The sequence below is a fragment of the Salmo salar genome, chromosome ssa03 (assembly GCF_905237065.1).
Source record: "Salmo salar chromosome ssa03, Ssal_v3.1, whole genome shotgun sequence".
Lineage (NCBI taxonomy): Eukaryota > Metazoa > Chordata > Actinopteri > Salmoniformes > Salmonidae > Salmo > Salmo salar.
In genome coordinates, this window is record NC_059444.1 from 21338056 (window position 1) to 21357056 (window position 19001).

General features: G+C 42.0%; 1 protein-coding gene across 4 annotated transcripts in view; it reads left to right on the forward strand.

Moving 5' to 3' along the window:
- Window positions 1-450: 450 nt before the first annotated feature.
- Window positions 451-19001, forward strand: part of LOC106599493 (cyclin-Y) — a 39087-nt gene continuing 20536 nt past the window's right edge. Inside the window, exons 1-2 of one of the 4 annotated variants that reach the window (XM_014190761.2) lie at window positions 451-782; window positions 973-1156. In XM_014190761.2, the coding sequence (XP_014046236.1) occupies window positions 1003-1156 (154 nt within the window). In that variant the 5' untranslated portion in view covers window positions 451-782; window positions 973-1002. The remainder of the gene's footprint in view (window positions 783-972; window positions 1157-19001) is intronic. The other 3 variants (XM_014190763.2, XM_045714631.1, XM_045714632.1) reach the window with 3 other exon arrangements.

The window sequence follows — 19001 nt, forward strand, 5'->3', positions numbered from 1 at the left end:
TGGTATAAGGTCTGATATACCACGGCTGTCAGCCAATCAGCATTCAGGGCTTGAACCACACAGTTTATAATATCAGCTATGTGCAGTGTAGCAATGTGTAAATAATTGTAGTAAGAATAGTGGGGAAAGATAAATAATGTTTGTTTATTTTGCCTTTTGTACTTTAACTATTTGCACATCTTTACAACACAGTATAATATGCCATCTGAAATGTCTCTATTCCTTTGGAACGTTTGAGTATATTTACTATTCATTTTTTTATTATTTGTTTCACTTTTGTTTATTATCTATTTATTTCACTTGCTTTTGCAATGTAAACATATGTTTCCCATGCCAATAAAGCCCTTTGAATTAACAGAAAAATATTGGTGGTATTTACGATGTTGTTTGTGCTCCATTGGTTGCCCTTTTCTCATGGCAACGTGCCACAAATGTTGCTGCTGTGATTACACATTGCGGTATTTTGCTTAAAAGATATGGGAGTTTGTGGAATTCTTTGTGGGTCTGTGTGATCTGGGAATATGTGTCTCTGATGTGATCATGACAGGAGGTTCTGAGCTAATTTGTAACCACCCACTTGAACCGGAACCTTTTCAAGCTACAACTGTGTTGCCTTCACGATCATGTGTATCGCAGAGCTCCATTTACATTCCCTTTACAACTGATAAAAACGCGATGTCTCCTCCTCATCAGGCATGGATGATTTAAATGTTAACCTTAGTCATGTTCAAAAGCGTGGTCTTGGCCGACTGTAGAAGCTTAACCGACTTACTTAGAAGAAGGTAGGCTGGCTACAAACAGTTTACAGTGTAAAATGCTTAACATTTCTCTGCTTAGTCGCAGATGGTGTTGGAGGATTTATCAATGACAGTATTCATGTGCTGGTCGCGGCGGTGGTTTCACCCTCGTTGCTTTGATCCTCCTCCCCGCTTCAAGTAGCGATTTGAACTACCGGTGTCGTTCTTCCAATAGGTAATAGCAACATTGTAACGCATTGGAAAGATGGGGAGCACGACCTCTTGCTGTGTGTCTTCAAGTCCGAAGCTCCGGAGAAACGCTCATTCGAGGCTGGAGTCGTACAACACGGAGCCGGAGTTGAGTAGGGAGGATACGGGCTGTAACCTGCAGCACATCAGCGACCGAGAGAATGTCGACGGTAAAGTATAAAATAATTGCCTAATGTAGACCTATTCATGTTTAATGTTCTCGTGTGATGGTGGTGAGTGTTTTGAAACACGACTCAATATTTTGAAGTTCACACTGAATGTTTTATTGGTTTGGCTTGCCAAGTAGGCTATAAATATAACATGTCGCTGCAACCTGGTCTCAGAGTATTTCGTATTATTCTGTACGGAAAACAAAACACTCCATTTAATTATTTTAAGTTTCATATTTTTATGCATTAATTTGTAGATGTCCAGCACCCATTCCGTACGATATGTTAGGAATTCTGTCTAGGTGGCTAACGTTAGCTAGGTTAGGAGTTAGGGTTGAGGGAAGGTTTAGCTAAAGGGTTAAGGTTATGGTTAGTGGAGGGGTTAGTTAATGTTAGGGGAAGGGTTAGCTAACACAGTAAGTAGTTGCAAAGTAGGTAAAAAGTAGTTGAAAGGTTGGATAATTAGCAAAAAATGCTAAAGTTGACTGTGATGAGATTTGAACTTGCAACCTTTGAGTTGCTAGACGTTAATGTTATATGCCCACCCATCCACCCTGACCAACCACCCTACTTAATGTTTTTACTTAACCTCTATGGGCTAGGTGGGACGCATGCGTCCCACCTACTCAACAGCCAGTTGAATCCAGTGGCGCGTTATTCAAATACCTTAGATATGATATTACTTCAATTTTTCAAAAATATGACTATTTTACACCATTTTAAAGATAAGACTCTCGTTAATCTAACCACACTGTCCGATTTCAAAAAGGCTTTACAACGAAAGCAAAACATTAGATTATGTCAGCAGAGTACCGAGCCAGAAATAATTAGACACCCATTTTTCAAGCTAGCATATAATATCACATAAACCCAAACCACAGCTAAATGTAGCACTAACCTTTGATGATCTTCATCAGATGACAACCCTAGGACATTATGTTATACAATACATGCATGTTTTGTTCAATCAAGTTCATATTTATATCAAAAACCAGCTTTTTACATTAGCATGTGACTAGCATTCCCACCGAACACTGCCGGTGAATTTACTAAATTACTCACGATAAACGTTCACAAAAAGCATAACAATTATTTTAAGAATTATAGATACAGAACTCCTCTATGCACTCGATATGTCCGATTTTAAAATAGCTTTTCGGTGAAAGCACATTTTGCAATATTCTCAGTAGATAGCCCGGCATCACAGGGCTAGCTATTTAGACACCCAGCAGGTTTAGCACTCATCAAAGTCAGATTTACTATAAGAAAAATGTTATTACCTTTGTTGTCTTCGTCAGAATGCACTCCCAGGACTTCTACTTCAATAACAAATGTTGGTTTGGTCCAAAATAATCCATCGTTATATCCAAACAGCGGCGTTTTGTTCGTGCGTTCTAAAGACTATCCTAAAGAGTAAATAAGGTTGACGAACACGGCGCAATTCGTGACAAAAGAATTCTAAATATTCCATTACCGTACTTCGAAGCATGTCATCCGCTGTTTAAAATCAATTTTTATGCAATTTTTCTCATAAAAAAGCGATAATATTCCGACCGGGAATCTGCGTTTAGATAAACAGACAAAGGAAAAGAAAGCATTCGGTCGAAGCGGGCACGCGCCTAAGCCCATAGTACTCTGAGTGGCCACTTGCCAAAAGCGATAGTGTTTCAGCCAGAGCCTGCCTCGATATCGTTCAACTTTTTCCCGGGCTCTGAGACCCTATGGAAGACGTAGGAAGTGTCACGTTATTGCACAGATCCTGAGTCTTCAATAAAAAGAGCCAAGATGAAACACTACTTCTCAGACAGGCCACTTCCTGCTTGAAATCTTCTCAGGTTTTGGCCTGCCATAGGAGTTCTGTTATACTCAGACACCATTCAAACAGTTTTATAAACTTTAGGGTGTTTTCTATCCAAAGCCAATAATTATATGCATATTCTAGTTACTGGGCAGGAGTAGTAACCAGATTAAATCGGGTACGTTTTTTATCCAGCCGTGTCAATACTGCCCCCTAGCCCTAACAGGTTAAGTAACCAGCTGTCTTATATAACCATACCAAATGTAACATACCATACGAATTTTAGTACCCAGGATTATATTTACTATGTTACATCTAGTGTATGAGACCAGGCTGCATGTAGGCAACATTTACTAGTGTGGGACCTTTATTGGTGATTTATAATATATGCATATTCCTATCAGCAAGGCTTTCTCCTCCCCCTGGCAATGGATCTCTGTGATTGACTTAATGCATACATTATGCCAGCCTGATTATCTGAATGTGTGTTGTTACATATGTTATTACATAAGTATTTCTATACATGGGGGCAGGCAGCATGGGCATCCAGTCTGCCTCTCAGTCCCATGTGACATGTTGAAATATGGGTTGACCCAAATAGCACACTATTCCCATTAAAGAGCACTACTTTTGACCTGAGACTGAGCCCTATAGGTCCTGGTCAAAAGTGGTGCACTATAGGGAATAGTGTGCCATTTGGGGGACAGCCTTGGTGCACCAGAGCAGACAACATCCTGTTCATAAATGCTTCTCTTTGTTTTCACTTGGAGCATGAAAGACACACCAACGGTGGCATGGTATAGCACTCTTTATTGAAACATATTAAAAATTCATACATTTACTCTCAAAGTGTCTACTAAATGGGTATAACCTACTCAAGCTGGACCGACTCATGTAGAGATTAAATTGTCTGAAGTGAAGTATTGTAAGATCTGCTCTGCAACATGCGTGTCTGAAAATCCATGAACTGCAAAGTCTGCACATTTGACATCAACTGCTATTGGGGTTTCCCCCATTCCCTATCATGACATCAGGCCACTGAACATTCATCAGTATTTCTTATGGGTATGTCCAGTGTTTAAAGTAGATTTAAATATAGGCCGGTACTCACTTTGTGTCCCGCCCAGTATTGTATATATTTAGGTGACAGTACTCCACAATATTTGATCCAATATTCTATAAGATATTCTGTTACTCAAGCAGTAGAATATTTTGAGGTGGCGGTACCAGTGTGTACCGGTCCAATTCAAACACTGGGTATGTCCAAGCCACAGTGAACCTGCAGTGGTGGATAGAAGCTGTGACTGTCTGTACAGTTTTAATTATAGGCTGTGTCTCACTCTGCCTTGGCTCTTACTTCTGAGAGCTGGAATGGACAGAACAGCAAGCCCATAATCTGGTGGTGTGGGTTTAATGCACCCAGCATGTTATTCTGGAGCAGTCCCTAGAAACACCAAAGCAGCAGCTACTCTTCCTAGGGTCCAGCAAAATTAAGGCAGTTTATACAATGTTGGGTGTCTGTCAGACAGCATCCAGAGCCCTGGTCAAAAGTAGTGCACTAAATAGGGAATAGGGTGCTATTTGGGACGAAGTCTGCGAGTGAGGTCACAGACAGGATGGCGATGTGCTTCTGAACGACAGACTGATCAGGGGGCTGTCTGTCGCTGTCCTACCACAGCAGTTGTGTGTGTGTGTGTGTGTGTTATCTGTAGCTGTCTTACCACAGCAGCAGATGAAGCCTGTAGATGCAAATTGCATGCCCAGCGGGACAAATCACTACTGAGAGAGACAAACTAATGCCTTCATTTAGATGGGGAGTCTTATGAGACACTATAAAAGGGTTATTCTCTTCTGAAAGGATGGACTGTTAACCCCAAGACTCTCATGGACTAAATCTCAGTATTTGTTATTAGAATACTCTTGTCAAAATAGTTCTGGGTCCCTCTTTTAAAAGAACTACAGGGTCGTTCCATGAATAGAGTACATTTTGTGTAGTGTAACTTGGTAAAAAAATTAATTTCACCTAATTATGACATTCTGTCATAACGAGCACATGTTCAACTTCATAAAAAACATGTTGTTTTCCCATCTCAAGGGCTTGAATAAAAAAATGTGCCAATAGTAAGTGCCAATAAAGTAACAGGGTTGACCATAACGGGGTTGACCGTAACAAGATTGACCGTAACAGGGTTGACCGTAACAGGTTGAGGTTTTCATCTTAAATCAGCCATAAATCTCCTTGTGACAGGGGAGATGGAAGCTTGTTGTGGCAACCGGGAGTAGCAATTGAATGCAAGCTTCACCCCAAAAATGACATAGGCTAGAAATATATATGGGTAACAGGGTTGACGTGTTATGCTCGACTCACTCAGCTCAAACACCAGAAAATTGCTAAAAATAGTAGAACCAGCTTCTACACTATTATTTAAATGATTTTTTTTTTAAATAATTTAAAATGGAATAGTTCTGTTCACATAACAGGGTTGACCTTAAAATGAGGGACAGATGTAAATTATTCACTAATCATATTAAATAAATAATTATCTTCAGAAATGACTGTCAAAGCAAGAACATTTGCAATGATGGTAACAATTTGAAGAAAAGTGTGTTAAGTGTGTTAAAAAAAAAGACAAAATTGATTTGATTTAAATCAATTGATTCATTGAATTTCCATGTGGTAGAATTAGTAAGCTTCATTTAATATAACATAATTGTTTTATTTAATATTGGTGCTGCACATTTTTACTTAAAATATCCTCTTCGTGAAACGACCCAACAACTTCTGAAGAATTCATCTATAAAGGCCTTATGAAGACTTCATCAAGCCTTAAAAGTTGTTTGTATAAGGTTGGATCTAGTTCTGTTTGAATGAGAAGCCAGAGTCTGACCCGGGCAGCCTGGGTTATGTGATGTCTGACCCGGGCAGCCTGGGTTATGTGATGTCTGACCCGGGCAGCCTGGGTTATGTGATGTCTGACCCGGGCAGCCTGGGTTATGTGATGTCTGACCCGGGCAGCCTGGGTTATGTGATGTCTGACCCGGGCAGCCTGGGTTATGTGATGTCTGACCCGGGCAGCCTGGGTTATGTGATGTCTGACCCGGGCAGCCTGGGTTATGTGATGTCTGACCCGGGCAGCCTGGGTTATGTGATGTCTGACCCGGGCAGCCTGGGTTATGTGATGTCTGACCCGGGCAGCCTGGGTTATGTGATGTCTGACCCGGGCAGCCTGGGTTATATTATGTCTGACCCGGGCAGCCTGGGTTATGTGATGTCCCATTTATGGCTTTGTGGCCCTTTCCCAAAGTGACTCTCCATCCTGTGTTTTTAAGCAGGGGTCATCACGACACTATTTCAAACCCCATGCTTGCCCTGTATGAACTGATCTCTTGGCTGATACTAAGATTAGATTTCAGACTGACGGGCCAGGCAGGCAGGCTGCTTTTGAAGAAATTCAGAGCATGTCTTACTTTGTCCAGAGATGACTCCTGGGTAGATCTGCCTCACATACGCGCATGACAAATGGTACCCCATTCCCTTTATAGTGCACTACTTTTCACAAGTGTCTGGGCCCTGGTCAAAAGTAGTTCACTATATAGGGAAGAGGATGCCATTTGGGACACAATTATTCTGTTGAGAATGGTGCCGACTGGCAAGGCCCTTTTTCTCATTACCCGAGTATAGAAGACATGTTCAATACCAAAGATCATGTGTCCTATATTCAGGAAATATCCTAGAATAAATATAATTTCTCTCTAGTTAAAATTTGAATAATATCTTTGAGCGAAAACGTATTTTGTAGAGAAAGAGAGGTAGGGAGAGAGAGAGATGGTCACAAAGAAAGAGACACTCTCAGAGGGAGATGGGGGGAAGACAACGCAGTCTTATGTTCTCTCTGTCACACAAAGCTTACTGTGTTCCTGAATCCTGCCTTAAGATGATTGTTCATTCTGCAGACCAGGGCGCCAGGCAGGAATCAGCTGACGCTCCTATTTAAGTTTATGGATGCAGGGAGTCTCTCCTCTCTGTGAGGTTTGTGTAATGGTATCTTGTTATTAAGTCCATAATGGGCTCTCAGTGTTGAGTGATCGAAGACACGGCTTGCGTCCCAAATGGAACCCTATTCCCCATAGTGCTCTGGTCAAAAGTAGCACACTATATAGGGAATAGGGTGCCATTTGGGACTCAAAAACCTAACATGCTGGGGGCTTTGAAATCGACTTATAGCTCATTACTTGGGAGTAATTGATGATGAGTGATATCATCTTGAATGTAATGGGGAAGAACTCCTGTAGCCTTCTGGGGGTGTTCTAAACATGTCCGCTCCTTTGTATTTATCAGTGTAGTGGCTAGATACCATTCATTGCACTAACTATTTGGTGCAGAAGGAACATCCTTTCATGGATTATATGGTCAGAAACTGTCTAAATAATTATTATGACTCTGCATGAATCCCTTGCCATGTTATTCTCTCCCCCCCATGTGACTAGCGTGTGCATTGTACATGGAGTAGTCAACAGGAAGTAAGTAAAACTAGAAACCCTTTCCTCAACTGTCTTTATTCTCTCTTACATTTATCACAGCCTATATATGTCAAATAGACTGGTTTATTATCAGATAAGATGATGCTCACTACTCATGCCTTGAAGAAAATGTCTTGTAATGTGTCACAAGCTCTGTGTGCTTCAGGCCTGTTGAGATATACAGCTGAAGTCGGAAGTTTACATGCACCTTAGCCAAATACATTTAAACTCAGTTTTTCACAATTCCTGACATTTAATCCTAGTAAATATTCCCTGTCTTAGGTCAGTTAGGATCACCACTTTATTTCACATTTAATTTGAAATGTCAGAATAATAGTAGAGAATTATTTATTTCAGCTTTTATTTATTTCATCACATTCCCAGTGGGTCAGAAGTTTACATAATCTCAATTAGTATTTGGTAGCATTGCTTTTAAATTGTTTAACTTGGGTCAAACGTTTTGGGTAGCCTTCCACAAGCTTCCCACAATAAGATGGTTGAATTTTGGCCCATTCCTTCTGACAGAGCTGGTGTAACTGAGTCAGGTTTGTAGGCCTCCTTGCTCGCACACGCCTTTTCAGTTCTGCCCACAAATTGTCTATAGGATTGAGGTGAGGGCTTTGTGATGGCCACTCCAATACCTTGACTTTGTTGTCCTTAAGCCATTTTGCCACTACTTTGGAAGTACGCTTGTGGTCATTGTCAATTTGGAAGACCCATTTGCGACCAAGCTTTAACTTCCTGACTGATGTCTTGAGATGTTGCTTCAATATAGCCACATCATTTTCCTACCTCATGATGCCATCTATTTTGTGAAGTGCAGCAGTCCCTCCTGCAGCAAAGCACTCCCACGGCATGATGCTGCCACCCCCGTGCTTCACGGTTGGGATGGTGTTCTTCTTCATGCAAGCCTCCCCCTTTTTCCTCCAAACATAACGCTGGTCATTATGGCCAAACAGTTCTATTTTTGTTTCATCAGAGCAGAGGACATTTCTCCTAAAAGTACGATCTTTGTCCCCATGTGCAGTTGCAAACCATAGTCTGGCTTTTTTATGGCGGTTTTGGAGCAGTGGCTTCTTCCTTGCTGAGCGGCCTTTCAGGTTATGTTGATATAAGACTCATTTTACTGTGGATATAGATACTTTTGTACCGGTTTCCTCCAGCATCTTCACAAGGTCCTTTGCTGTTGTTCTGGGATTGATTTGCACTTTTCGCACCAAAGTACGTTCATCTCTAGCAGACAGAACGCGTCTCCTTCCTGAGCGGTATGACGACTACGTGGTCCCATGGTGTTTATACTTGCGTACTATTGTTTGTACAGATGAACGTGGTACCTTCAGGCATTTGGAAATTGCTCCCAAGGATGAACCAGACTTGTGGAGGTCTACAATTCTTTTTCAGAATTCTTGGCTGATTTCTTTTGATTTTCCCATGATGTCAAGCAAAGAGGCACTGAGTTTGAAGGTAGGACTTGAAATACATCCACAGGTACACCTCCAATTGACTCAAATGATGTCAATTAGCCTATCAGAAGCTTCTGAAGCCATTACATAATTTTATGGAATTTTTCTAGCTGTTTAAAGGCACAGTCAACTTATGACCCAGTGGAATTGTGATCCAGTGAATTATAAGTAGTGAATTATAAATAAAATAATCTGTCTGTAAACAATTGTTGGAATAAGTACTTGTCATGCACAAAGTAGATGTCCTAACTGACTTGCCAAAACTATAGTTTGTTAACAGGAAATTTGTCGAGTGATTGAAAAACGTGTTTTAATGACTCCAACCTAAGTGTATGTAAACTTTCGACTTCAACTGTACAAGTTACCTGAAATGGTACAGTTTGTCTGTCCCCCATTTCTCCTACTGTGTCAATCTCACTGTTCTTTCATACATTTTCCACCACTTTCAACTCCATTTCTGTTTCTTCTCTTCCATCACTCGCTCCCTATTCCTCCCCTCCTGTCTCCTACTTCCTACTTCTCTGTCTGTAGACACCGGTCTCATCTGAAATTATGCAAATGTAGAGGCTCAGACGCTGTCCTATTTCCTTTTAATAACCCCTCTATTAAAACTGCTGGTTTTGAAGAGGAAAAGGTAAGCATTTTTACATTAAATATTGGCTGTAATCACAAACCAATCATCTCTGTACATGGAAGTAGTGTGCCTTAAACCATTGAAAATGTCAGTCCAAAAAGAAATGTCCAACGTTTGCAGGGAGGAGAGAAGTTAAATTCCAACTTACTGCTACGTCTTCCCCTTTACTGCTACTGAATCATGTCTAACAGATTAAGCCTTGGCAGGAGTACGAGAGGTGGCTGATTGATTTATTGACCAGTTAAGGGAGAGTCATTTATTCCCATCAGTGAGCATCTCATCACATGAATAACCCCTTTAGAAGCATTGGTCTCATTGGCCTTCAATAACGTGCTCAGAGGAAATAATTTACTGGCAATCTTATTTTCACTTGCCATTATACAAATAATGCAATTATACAAATCTGAGTTGACATCCCTGTCTGATGTTGAGTAAGAGTCTTGGATTCTTTAGTCGCAGAGAAATAGTCTTCTCAGGGGAAGACTGAAGCAATTAGTTACATGTCTGATTGACAGACTAATGGTGCTTTGGCTCAGTCTGGCCCTGTCAGTGCTACCTGTCTCACCCATAGGGCTCTGGTCAAAAGTAGTGCACTATATAAGGAATAGGGTGCCATTTGGGACACAGAGCCTTTCTCTCCTAGACAGAGCTCCGCAGCTCAGCGTTTTGTCTAAACTGGACCCACCACCATCCACTACACTCTTACAGTCAACTTTTGTAGCCCAACAATGGGCTGTCGGTTGGAACAGTATTAGGGAGATTAGACAACGGCCTGATGATGGGTCTGCATCCAAAAATGGCGCCCTACTCCCTTTATAGTGCACTACTTCTGACCAGAGTCCTATGGGCCCTCGTCAAAGGTAGTGCACTGTATAAGGGATAGGGTGCTATTTTGGACACATGCTGTGTTTGCTAAGTGACAGGATGGATGATACAGACAGTAGTTTGGGAGTAGTAGCTGTTTTTGTTCATTCTCACTCTTCTTACATTTGCATGTTTTGCTTTGGGTTAGGAGTTTATAAAAGGAAGTGTCATTCTGTTCAGTTATTCTGTTCAGTTGACACAAAGATGAATTTATGTGCAAAGTAGTTGCAGCAACTGTCAGTAATATTAAGAGAATCCTTTTAGCGTAGAGAGAGCCACACAAAAGAATGGCAGGCGGTAACCATCTGGTCAACACTAACTACTCATGTTGACATCACCGGACTGGATCCTTAGGAGTCCTCTTGTAAAGTATCAAATGCCACAGAGACAGAGGGCAGTGGAAACAAGTGTTGTTGTTATTTCTTCAGGGATTTTGTAGCGTTGCCTCACACTTAAGACCTGTTGCAATCATATGGAAAAGTTATAGCTTTACAAGTATTTTACAGCTTACTTTTTTTATTTTATTGACTGCTCTATCATTCTCCCATTATCTTCATACCAGTATTCTCAAACTGAAAACTTGATTGTTTTGGACCAAATCTAAATTTGTTGTTGCTGTAGTGAATCTTTAAATCTATTCAATCCCTGCTGTTAAGTCTAACAGAAACAACATAAAAATGGCCCCCTCCCTCCTGCCTGCCCCAGTCACCTGTCACCCGCAGGCATCCAGAGTTTCCAAACAAACATGTGACTGTGATATGTGGCCTGTGTTGTGGTAGCCCCAGCCTCTGTTCTTTCCTTCTTTATGCCTCTCTCTCTCAGTTCACAGCACTGTTTAACAGTCCCATTCTTAATTCATAAAGCCTATCAGAGAACAGCAGGCCTACGCTACAGGCGATAGCCTTCTCTTACACAGGCAGCATCCCAAATGGCACCATGTTCCCTACATAATATTTGGTGATTTTCCACCTGAGACTTACCCAGCACCAGTGTGTCACCAGTGTTTATGTTAATGTTAGCTGTAGTGTTATTTTGTTTCCATCAGGAGTGGGACACTAAAGACTTGGGGAGAGTAAACTACTGGTGACTTGCAAAGAGCAGAATAAACAACCTCTGCATCATCAAGACAGTTGCTTTGTGAGATTTTAATTATAGAAAGGTGTTAACAAGGGCTCACTGTGAACATGGGTTCACTGTGAACATGGGTTATGTAAATGAAAGCTGAAAAGTACCAGTTACCAGGTCTTGACCTCCAACTCAGAGCAGGTCCACCGAGGCCATGACCCAGTGAGACACGTGTGCCGGGGCCGTGGAGACAGAAACAGAGAAGTCACACTGGGGTAATTCTCAGGTGGAAATTCTTCATAGTGCACTACTTTTGACTAGAGCCCTATGGGCCTTGGTCAAAAGGGCTCTAGTCAAAAGTAGTGCACTATAAAGGGAATAGGGTGCCCCTAAATCTTTGTTAAAGTTTACCAGCAGTGCTGGCTGTGAATCCCATTAATGTTCCACAGTTGACTCCCGATAAGTGTGCTGCAGTTCACCACAAGTCCCAAATACATACAGGTTCTATAATATACTCTGTGTCACCTTTAACCAAGGTGATGAATTTACCTTAACGCACCATGTTTACATTAAGCTGTACAGTAAGCCTGTGGTCACTTTACATGTGTTTTATGAATGAATGGAATGTCAAAGAAAACACGGGGTAAATGGCTGACTTAAAGCACCTTTGTTTCCACCGCTCTATCTCATGAAGAGAACATAACTGAAACCAGTTGAACCATACTATTCATGCCAAACCATTTTTTGTGTCATAATACTTGTTTTGAGTAATAACATGGACTAGTTGTCAACACTCTCAGGGCTGATTTCCCAGACATAAATTCTCCATTGAAAGTTTTTCTTAGTCCAGAACTAGGCTTAATCTTTGTCAGGAGTTTAGCTGCTTTCAGATACTCTACTAATGCCTGGGCCATAAACGTTACATTCCTGATATTCACACTACTCTTCCACAGTCTAATGCATTTCCTCAATGACCTACTATTTATATTTGACCATATAAATCAATTAAAGAAAACCAGAAATGTCATGAAGCTTTTACAGTAGTTCGCCCTGTAATGAATAATTGTATTGCACATCTCAGTCTTTGCCAAAAATACTTCACAACTGGTCCTTACATTGAACACACGCGCTCACTCACCTTATTTACATAAGTATTCAGACCCTTTGATATGAGACTCGAAATTGTGCTCAGGTGCATCCTATTTCGATTGATCATCATTGAGATGTTTCTACAACTTTATTGGAGTCCACCTGTGGTAAATTCAATTGACTGGACATGATTTGGAAAGGCACACACCTGTCTATATAAGGTCCCACAGTTGACAGTGCACGTCAGAGCAAAAACCAAGCTATGAGGTCGAAGGAGTTGTCCGTAGAGCTCCGAAACAGGATTGTGTCGCGTCACAGATCTGGGGAAGGGTAGCAAAAGATGTCTGCAGCATTGAAGGTCCCCAAGAACACAGTGGCCTCCATCATTCTTAAATGGAAGAAGTTTGGACCACCAAGAAATCTTCCTAGAGCTGGCAGCCCAGCCAAACTGAGCAATCGGGGGAGAAGGGCCTTGGTCAGGGAGGTGACCAAGAACCCGATGGCCACTGACAGAGCACCAGAGTTCCTCTGTGAAGATTGGACAACCTTCCAGAAGTATAATCATCTCTGCAGCACTCCACCAATCAGGCCTTTATGGTAGAGTGGCCAGACAGAAGCCACTCCTCAGTAAAAGGCACAGGACAGCCCGAGTTTGCCAAAAGCCACCTAAAGGACTCTCAGACCATGAGAAACAAGATTCTCTGGTCTGATGAAACCAAGATTTGGTCTGAATACCTTCACATCTGGAGGAAACCTGACACCATCCCTACGGTGAAGTATGGTGATGGCAGCATCATGCTGTGGGGATGTTTTTCAGCGGCAGGGACTGGGAGACTAGTCAGGATCGAAGGAAGGATGAACGGAGCAAAGTACAGAGAGCCCCTTGATGAAAACCTACCCCAAAGCGCTTAGGACCTCAGTCTGGGGCGAAAGTTCACCTTCCAACATGACAACGACATTTACACCTGGATCTTGCAACTAGCTAGCTGCTACCCGAGTGACTATTGGCTAACGTTGGTCCCGGAGCTAACATCAATTATTCCGGAGCTAGCCAGCTGAAGAGTTCCATCAGCCACTCCTGGGCTACAATCACCTATCCGGACCCGTTTTACTGCCGATGCGGAGCCCCATCGGGCCTTCACGATTGGACTATCGACGTTATCTGCCCGAGGGAGTTATCCAACTGGCCCCTCCGTCGCGACGTAACCCGAACGCCCATCTGCGGCCCGCTAATCGTTAGCGGTCTTATCGTCTGCTATCTGAATAGGTCTATCGGACAATTTTCTTGGGCCACTATAACTATAACTATTTTGCCAATTGGATTGGTCCCCTCTACCACACGGAACTCCACTAATCTACCGACGGAAACGCACGAGGTGGCTAAAAACAGACCTCCCTCCATCTTCTGCCAGCTTGCTACCTATGGTCCGGCTAGCTGTCTGAATCTCACTGGACCCTTATGATCACTCGACTAAGCATGCCTCTCCTTAATGTCAATATGCCTTGTCCATTGCTGTTCTGGTTAGTGTTTATTGGCTTATTTCACTGTAAAGCCTCTAGCCCTGCTCATTATACCTTATCCAACCTTTCAGTTCCACCACCCACACATGCTATGACATCTTCTGGTTTCAATGATGTTTCTAGAGACAATATCTCTCTCATCATCACTCAATGCCTAGGTTTACCTCCACTGTATTCACATCCTACCATACCTTTGTCTGTACATTATACCTTGAAGCTATTTTATCGCCCCCAGAAACCTGCTCATTTTAATCTCTATTCCGGACGTCATAGACGACCAATTCTCATAGCTTTTAGCCGTACCCTTATCCTACTCCTCTGTTCCTCTGGTGATGTAGAGGTGAATCCAGGCCCTGCAGTGCCTAGCTCCGATCCTATTCCCCAGGCGCTCTCTTTTGATGACTTCTGTAACCGTAATAGCCTTGGTTTCATGCATGTTAACATTAGAAGCCTCCTCCCTAAGTTTGTTTTATTCACTGCTTTAGCACACTCTGCCAACCCGGATGTCCTAGCCGTGTCTGAATCCTGGCTTAGGAAGTCCACCAAAAACTCTGAAATCGTCATCCCCAACTACAACATTTTCAGACAAGATAGAATGGCCAAAGGGGGCGGTGTTGCAATCTACTGCAGAGATAGCCTGCAGAGTTCTGTCCTACTATCCAGGTCTGTACCCAAACAATTTGAACTTCTACTTTTAAAAATCCATCTCTCTAAAAACAAGTCTCTCACCGTTGCCGCCTGCTATAGACCACCCTCTGCCCCCAGCTGTGCTCTGGACACCATATGTGAACTGATTGCCCCCCCATCTATCTTCAGAGCTCGTGCTGCTAGGTGACCTAAACTGGGACATGCTTAACACCCCAGCCATCCTACAATCTAAGCTTGATGCCCTCAATCTCACACAAATTATCAATGAACCTACCAGGTACCACCCCAAAGCCGTAAACACGGGCACCCTCATAGATATCATCCTAACCAACTTGCCCTCTAAATACACCTCTGCTGTATTCAATCAAGATCTCAGCGATCACTGCCTCATTGCCTGCATCCGTAATGGGTCAGCGGTCAAATGACCAATGTCAAACGCTCCCTGAAACATTTCAGCGAGCAAGCCTTTCTAATCGACCTGGCCCGGGTATCCTGGAAGGATATTGACCTCATCCCGTCAGTAGAGGATGCCTGGTTATTTTTTTTAAATGCCTTCCTCACCATCTTAAATAAGCATGCCCCATTCATGAAATATAGAACCAGGAACAGATATAGCCCTTGGTTCTCTCCAGACCTGACTGCCCTTAACAAACACAAAAACATCCTGTGGCGTTCTGCATTAGCATCGAACAGCCCCCGTGATATGCAACTTTTCAGGGAAGTTAGAAACAAGCAGTTAGAAAAGCCAAGGCTAGCTTTTTCAAGCAGAAATGTTCTTCCTGCAACTAGAGGTTGACCGATTATGATTTTTCAACGCCGATACCGATTATTGGGGGACCAAAAAAAGCCGGTACCGATTAAAATCGGACGATTTTTTTAGAATGTATTTATTTTTAATAATGACAATTACAACAATACTGAATGAAAGCTGGTGGTTCATTTTAACATGAGTCTTCAATATTCCCAGGTAAGAAGTTTTAGGTTGTAGTTATTATAGGACTTTTTCTCTCTATACGATTTGTATTTCATATACCTTTGACTATTGGATGTTCTTATAGGCACTTTAGTATTGCCAGTGTAACAGTATAGCTTCCGTCCCTCTCCTCGCTCCTACCTGGGCTCAAACCAGGAACACATCGACAACAGCCACCCTCGAAGCAGCGTTATCCATGCAGAGCAAGGGGAACAACCACTCCAAGTCTCAGAGCGAGTGACGTTTGAAACGCTATTAGCGCGCACCCGGCTAACTAGCTAGCCATTTCACATCGGTTACACCAGCCTAATCTTGGGAGTTGATAGGCTTGAAGGGGTGAGTATAATTTGTGCAACGTTCCAACAGGAATCTGTTCCAAAAAACGTGAAGTAAAAGGTTGCCAACCAACAACGCATACAAAGTAGCAACACATACAAACCTAGCTAACTAGCTGCCGAATAGGCATCAACTCACTACGTAGCTTATTCTTAATGTTTGTCCATAGGCAACCAGAGCGAGTACAGACATTTTTTGGAATAAACGTGATGAGTGAAAAACGCAATGAAATAGACCACTCCCTACCCGGTATCTTATTCTGCCGCTATACAACTTTGTATGTGTTGTTTTTTGGCAACCTTGTTATTTCCGAAGTTTTTGGAATAGATTCCTGTTGGAACGTTCCGCAAATTATACCCACCCGGCTTGAAGTCATAAACAGCTTGAAGCATTGCGAAGAGCTGCTGGCAAAACGCACTAAAGTGCTGTTTGAATGAATGCTTACGAGCATGCTGGTGCCTACCACCGCTCAGTCAGACTGCTCTATCAAATATCAAATCATAGACTTAATTATAACATAATAACACACAGAAATACGAGCCTTAGGTCATTAATGTGGTTGAATCCGGAAACTATCATCTCGAAAACAAACGTTTTTTCTTTCAGTGAAATACGGAACCGTTCTGTATTTTATCTAACGGGTGGCATCTCTAAGTCTAAATATTCCTGTTACATTGCACAAACTTCAATGTTATGTCATAATTACGTAAAATTCTGGCAAATTAGTTCGCAACGAGCCAGGCGGCCCAAACTGTTGCATATACCCTGACTGCGTGCAATGAACGCAAGATAAGTGACACAATTTCATGTTAGCAGGCAATATTAACTAAATATGCAGGTTTTAAAGAAAGGCATTGATGTTTATGGTTAGGTACATTGGTGCAACGACAGTGCTTTTTTCGCAAATGCGAGAAATTAACAGGCACCGCATCGATTATATGCAACGCAGGACACGTTAGATAAACTAGTAATATCATCAACCATGTGTAGTTAACTAGTGATTATGTTAAGATTGATAGTTTTTTCTAAGGTACTTTTTTTTTTTTTTTTATATATTTTATTTTTGCATTTTCCAATTAAGAACATTCAAAACAAAAGTGAAAATATGTTAGACAACAAAGGACAAAGTGACGGTAACAGACGAGCGTAATAAAAAATAAAAATTATATATACGGGCATACATAATACATAAAAAACATACATGATACATAAATCACAATAAAATAAATCATAATATTAATAATAATGAGACATTGATTCATATGGTCACCTGCTGTAAGCTACATATTATACATTACGTGTGAAACATTATATAAGAATTATATAGGAGATTCAATCAATGTGGTGTGGGGGGAGATTCTCCATATAGTCAATAAAAGGTTGCCAAATTCTGTAAAATGTCTTTAACTTATTCCTCAAGCAGTAAGTGATTTTCTCCAGTGGGATACAACTATTAACTTCCGATAGCCACATTGCCACTGGTAGGGGGGAATCCGATTTCCATTTCAAGGCAATACATTTCTTGGCAATCGCTAGCAATATTTCTGTTAGCTTTATAGTATGACTTTGCCTAAGATTGGTGTTAGTATAGTTACCCAGTAGGCAGACCTCGGGGTCTAAAGGGAATGCAACCCCGTGGATTGAGGATATGGTATCGCATACCCCCTGCCAGAAACCATGTAGTTTTGAACACTGCCAAGTGGAATGGAGGGATGTTCCTTCATCTGAGCCACATCTAAAACATAGGGAGGAGATATCAGGATTGAACTTGTGCAGTCTAGATGGGGTGATATAGAGCTGATGGAGGAAATTAAACTGGATCAATCTGTATCTGGAGTTCAATGTGGATGTAACACCATCCCTGCATAGGTCACTCCATAGGCCCTCATCAAGATCAATACCCAGATCTTTTCCCATCTAAGTCGGGGTTTATCTAGCTCAGGCAGTGTTAGTACTGACATTAGAGCATCGTAAACACGGGAAATGGTCTTGAGTAGTGGTTGGTCTGCATGGCAGAATTGTTCAATAGGTGACATCTTAGGTAGGTTCCATTGTCCCTTGAGAGTCACCCTAATAAAGTCTCGTAGTTGTAGGTAGCTAAAGAAGTCCCTGTTAGACAAGTGGTATTTCTGTTTCAGCTGTTCAAAAGACATAAGAACTCCCTCCTCATAACAGTGTTCCAGAAGAGTGATCCCCTTATCAGACCATGGTCTAAAGTTACTATTCTGGAAAAACATAGGGATCAATCTATTGTTCCATAAAGGGGTTTTAGGGGAGAGAAATCCCCCTCGTCCGAACAGCTCATGCAGTTTACACCATGCCAGGACAGAATGTATGATTAAAGGGTTGTCTGTGATGGTTTTTATAGATTTTCTGTCCCATTTGTAAAACAATTCTGCCCCCGTGTCATCATTCATCTCAAGCTTTTCAATGTTCAACCATGAGGGGGAGGGACCATTGTCAAACCTCTGAGCCAGAAACCTAGACTGAGCAGCCCAGTAGTACATTCTAAAATTGGGGAGGTTTAAGCCCCCTTGACCGTAATCCAGGGTCAGTTTGTCCAGGCTAACCCTCGGGGTTTTGCCATGCCAGATAAACCGTCTGGTCAGCTTGTCAAGAGAGGAAAAGAATGCTGCGGGCACAGGGATAGGGAGAGATTGAAACAAATATAGAAATCTGGGCAGGATATTCATTTTAATCACATTGATTCTACCCAGTAGGGTGAGAGGCAAGTCCATCCACCTACACAGGTCACCCTCCACCTTCTGCAACAAGCCGGCCAGATTGAGTTTATAGAGGTTGTTCAGGTTACCATCCACCATTATGCCCAAATATGTGAAGCCCAGAGGCGACCATCGAAAAGGAAACTTGTGCTTGATGGTATGATGGTCAAAGACAGACAGCGGTAAGATTTCGCTTTTATCGAAGTTAAC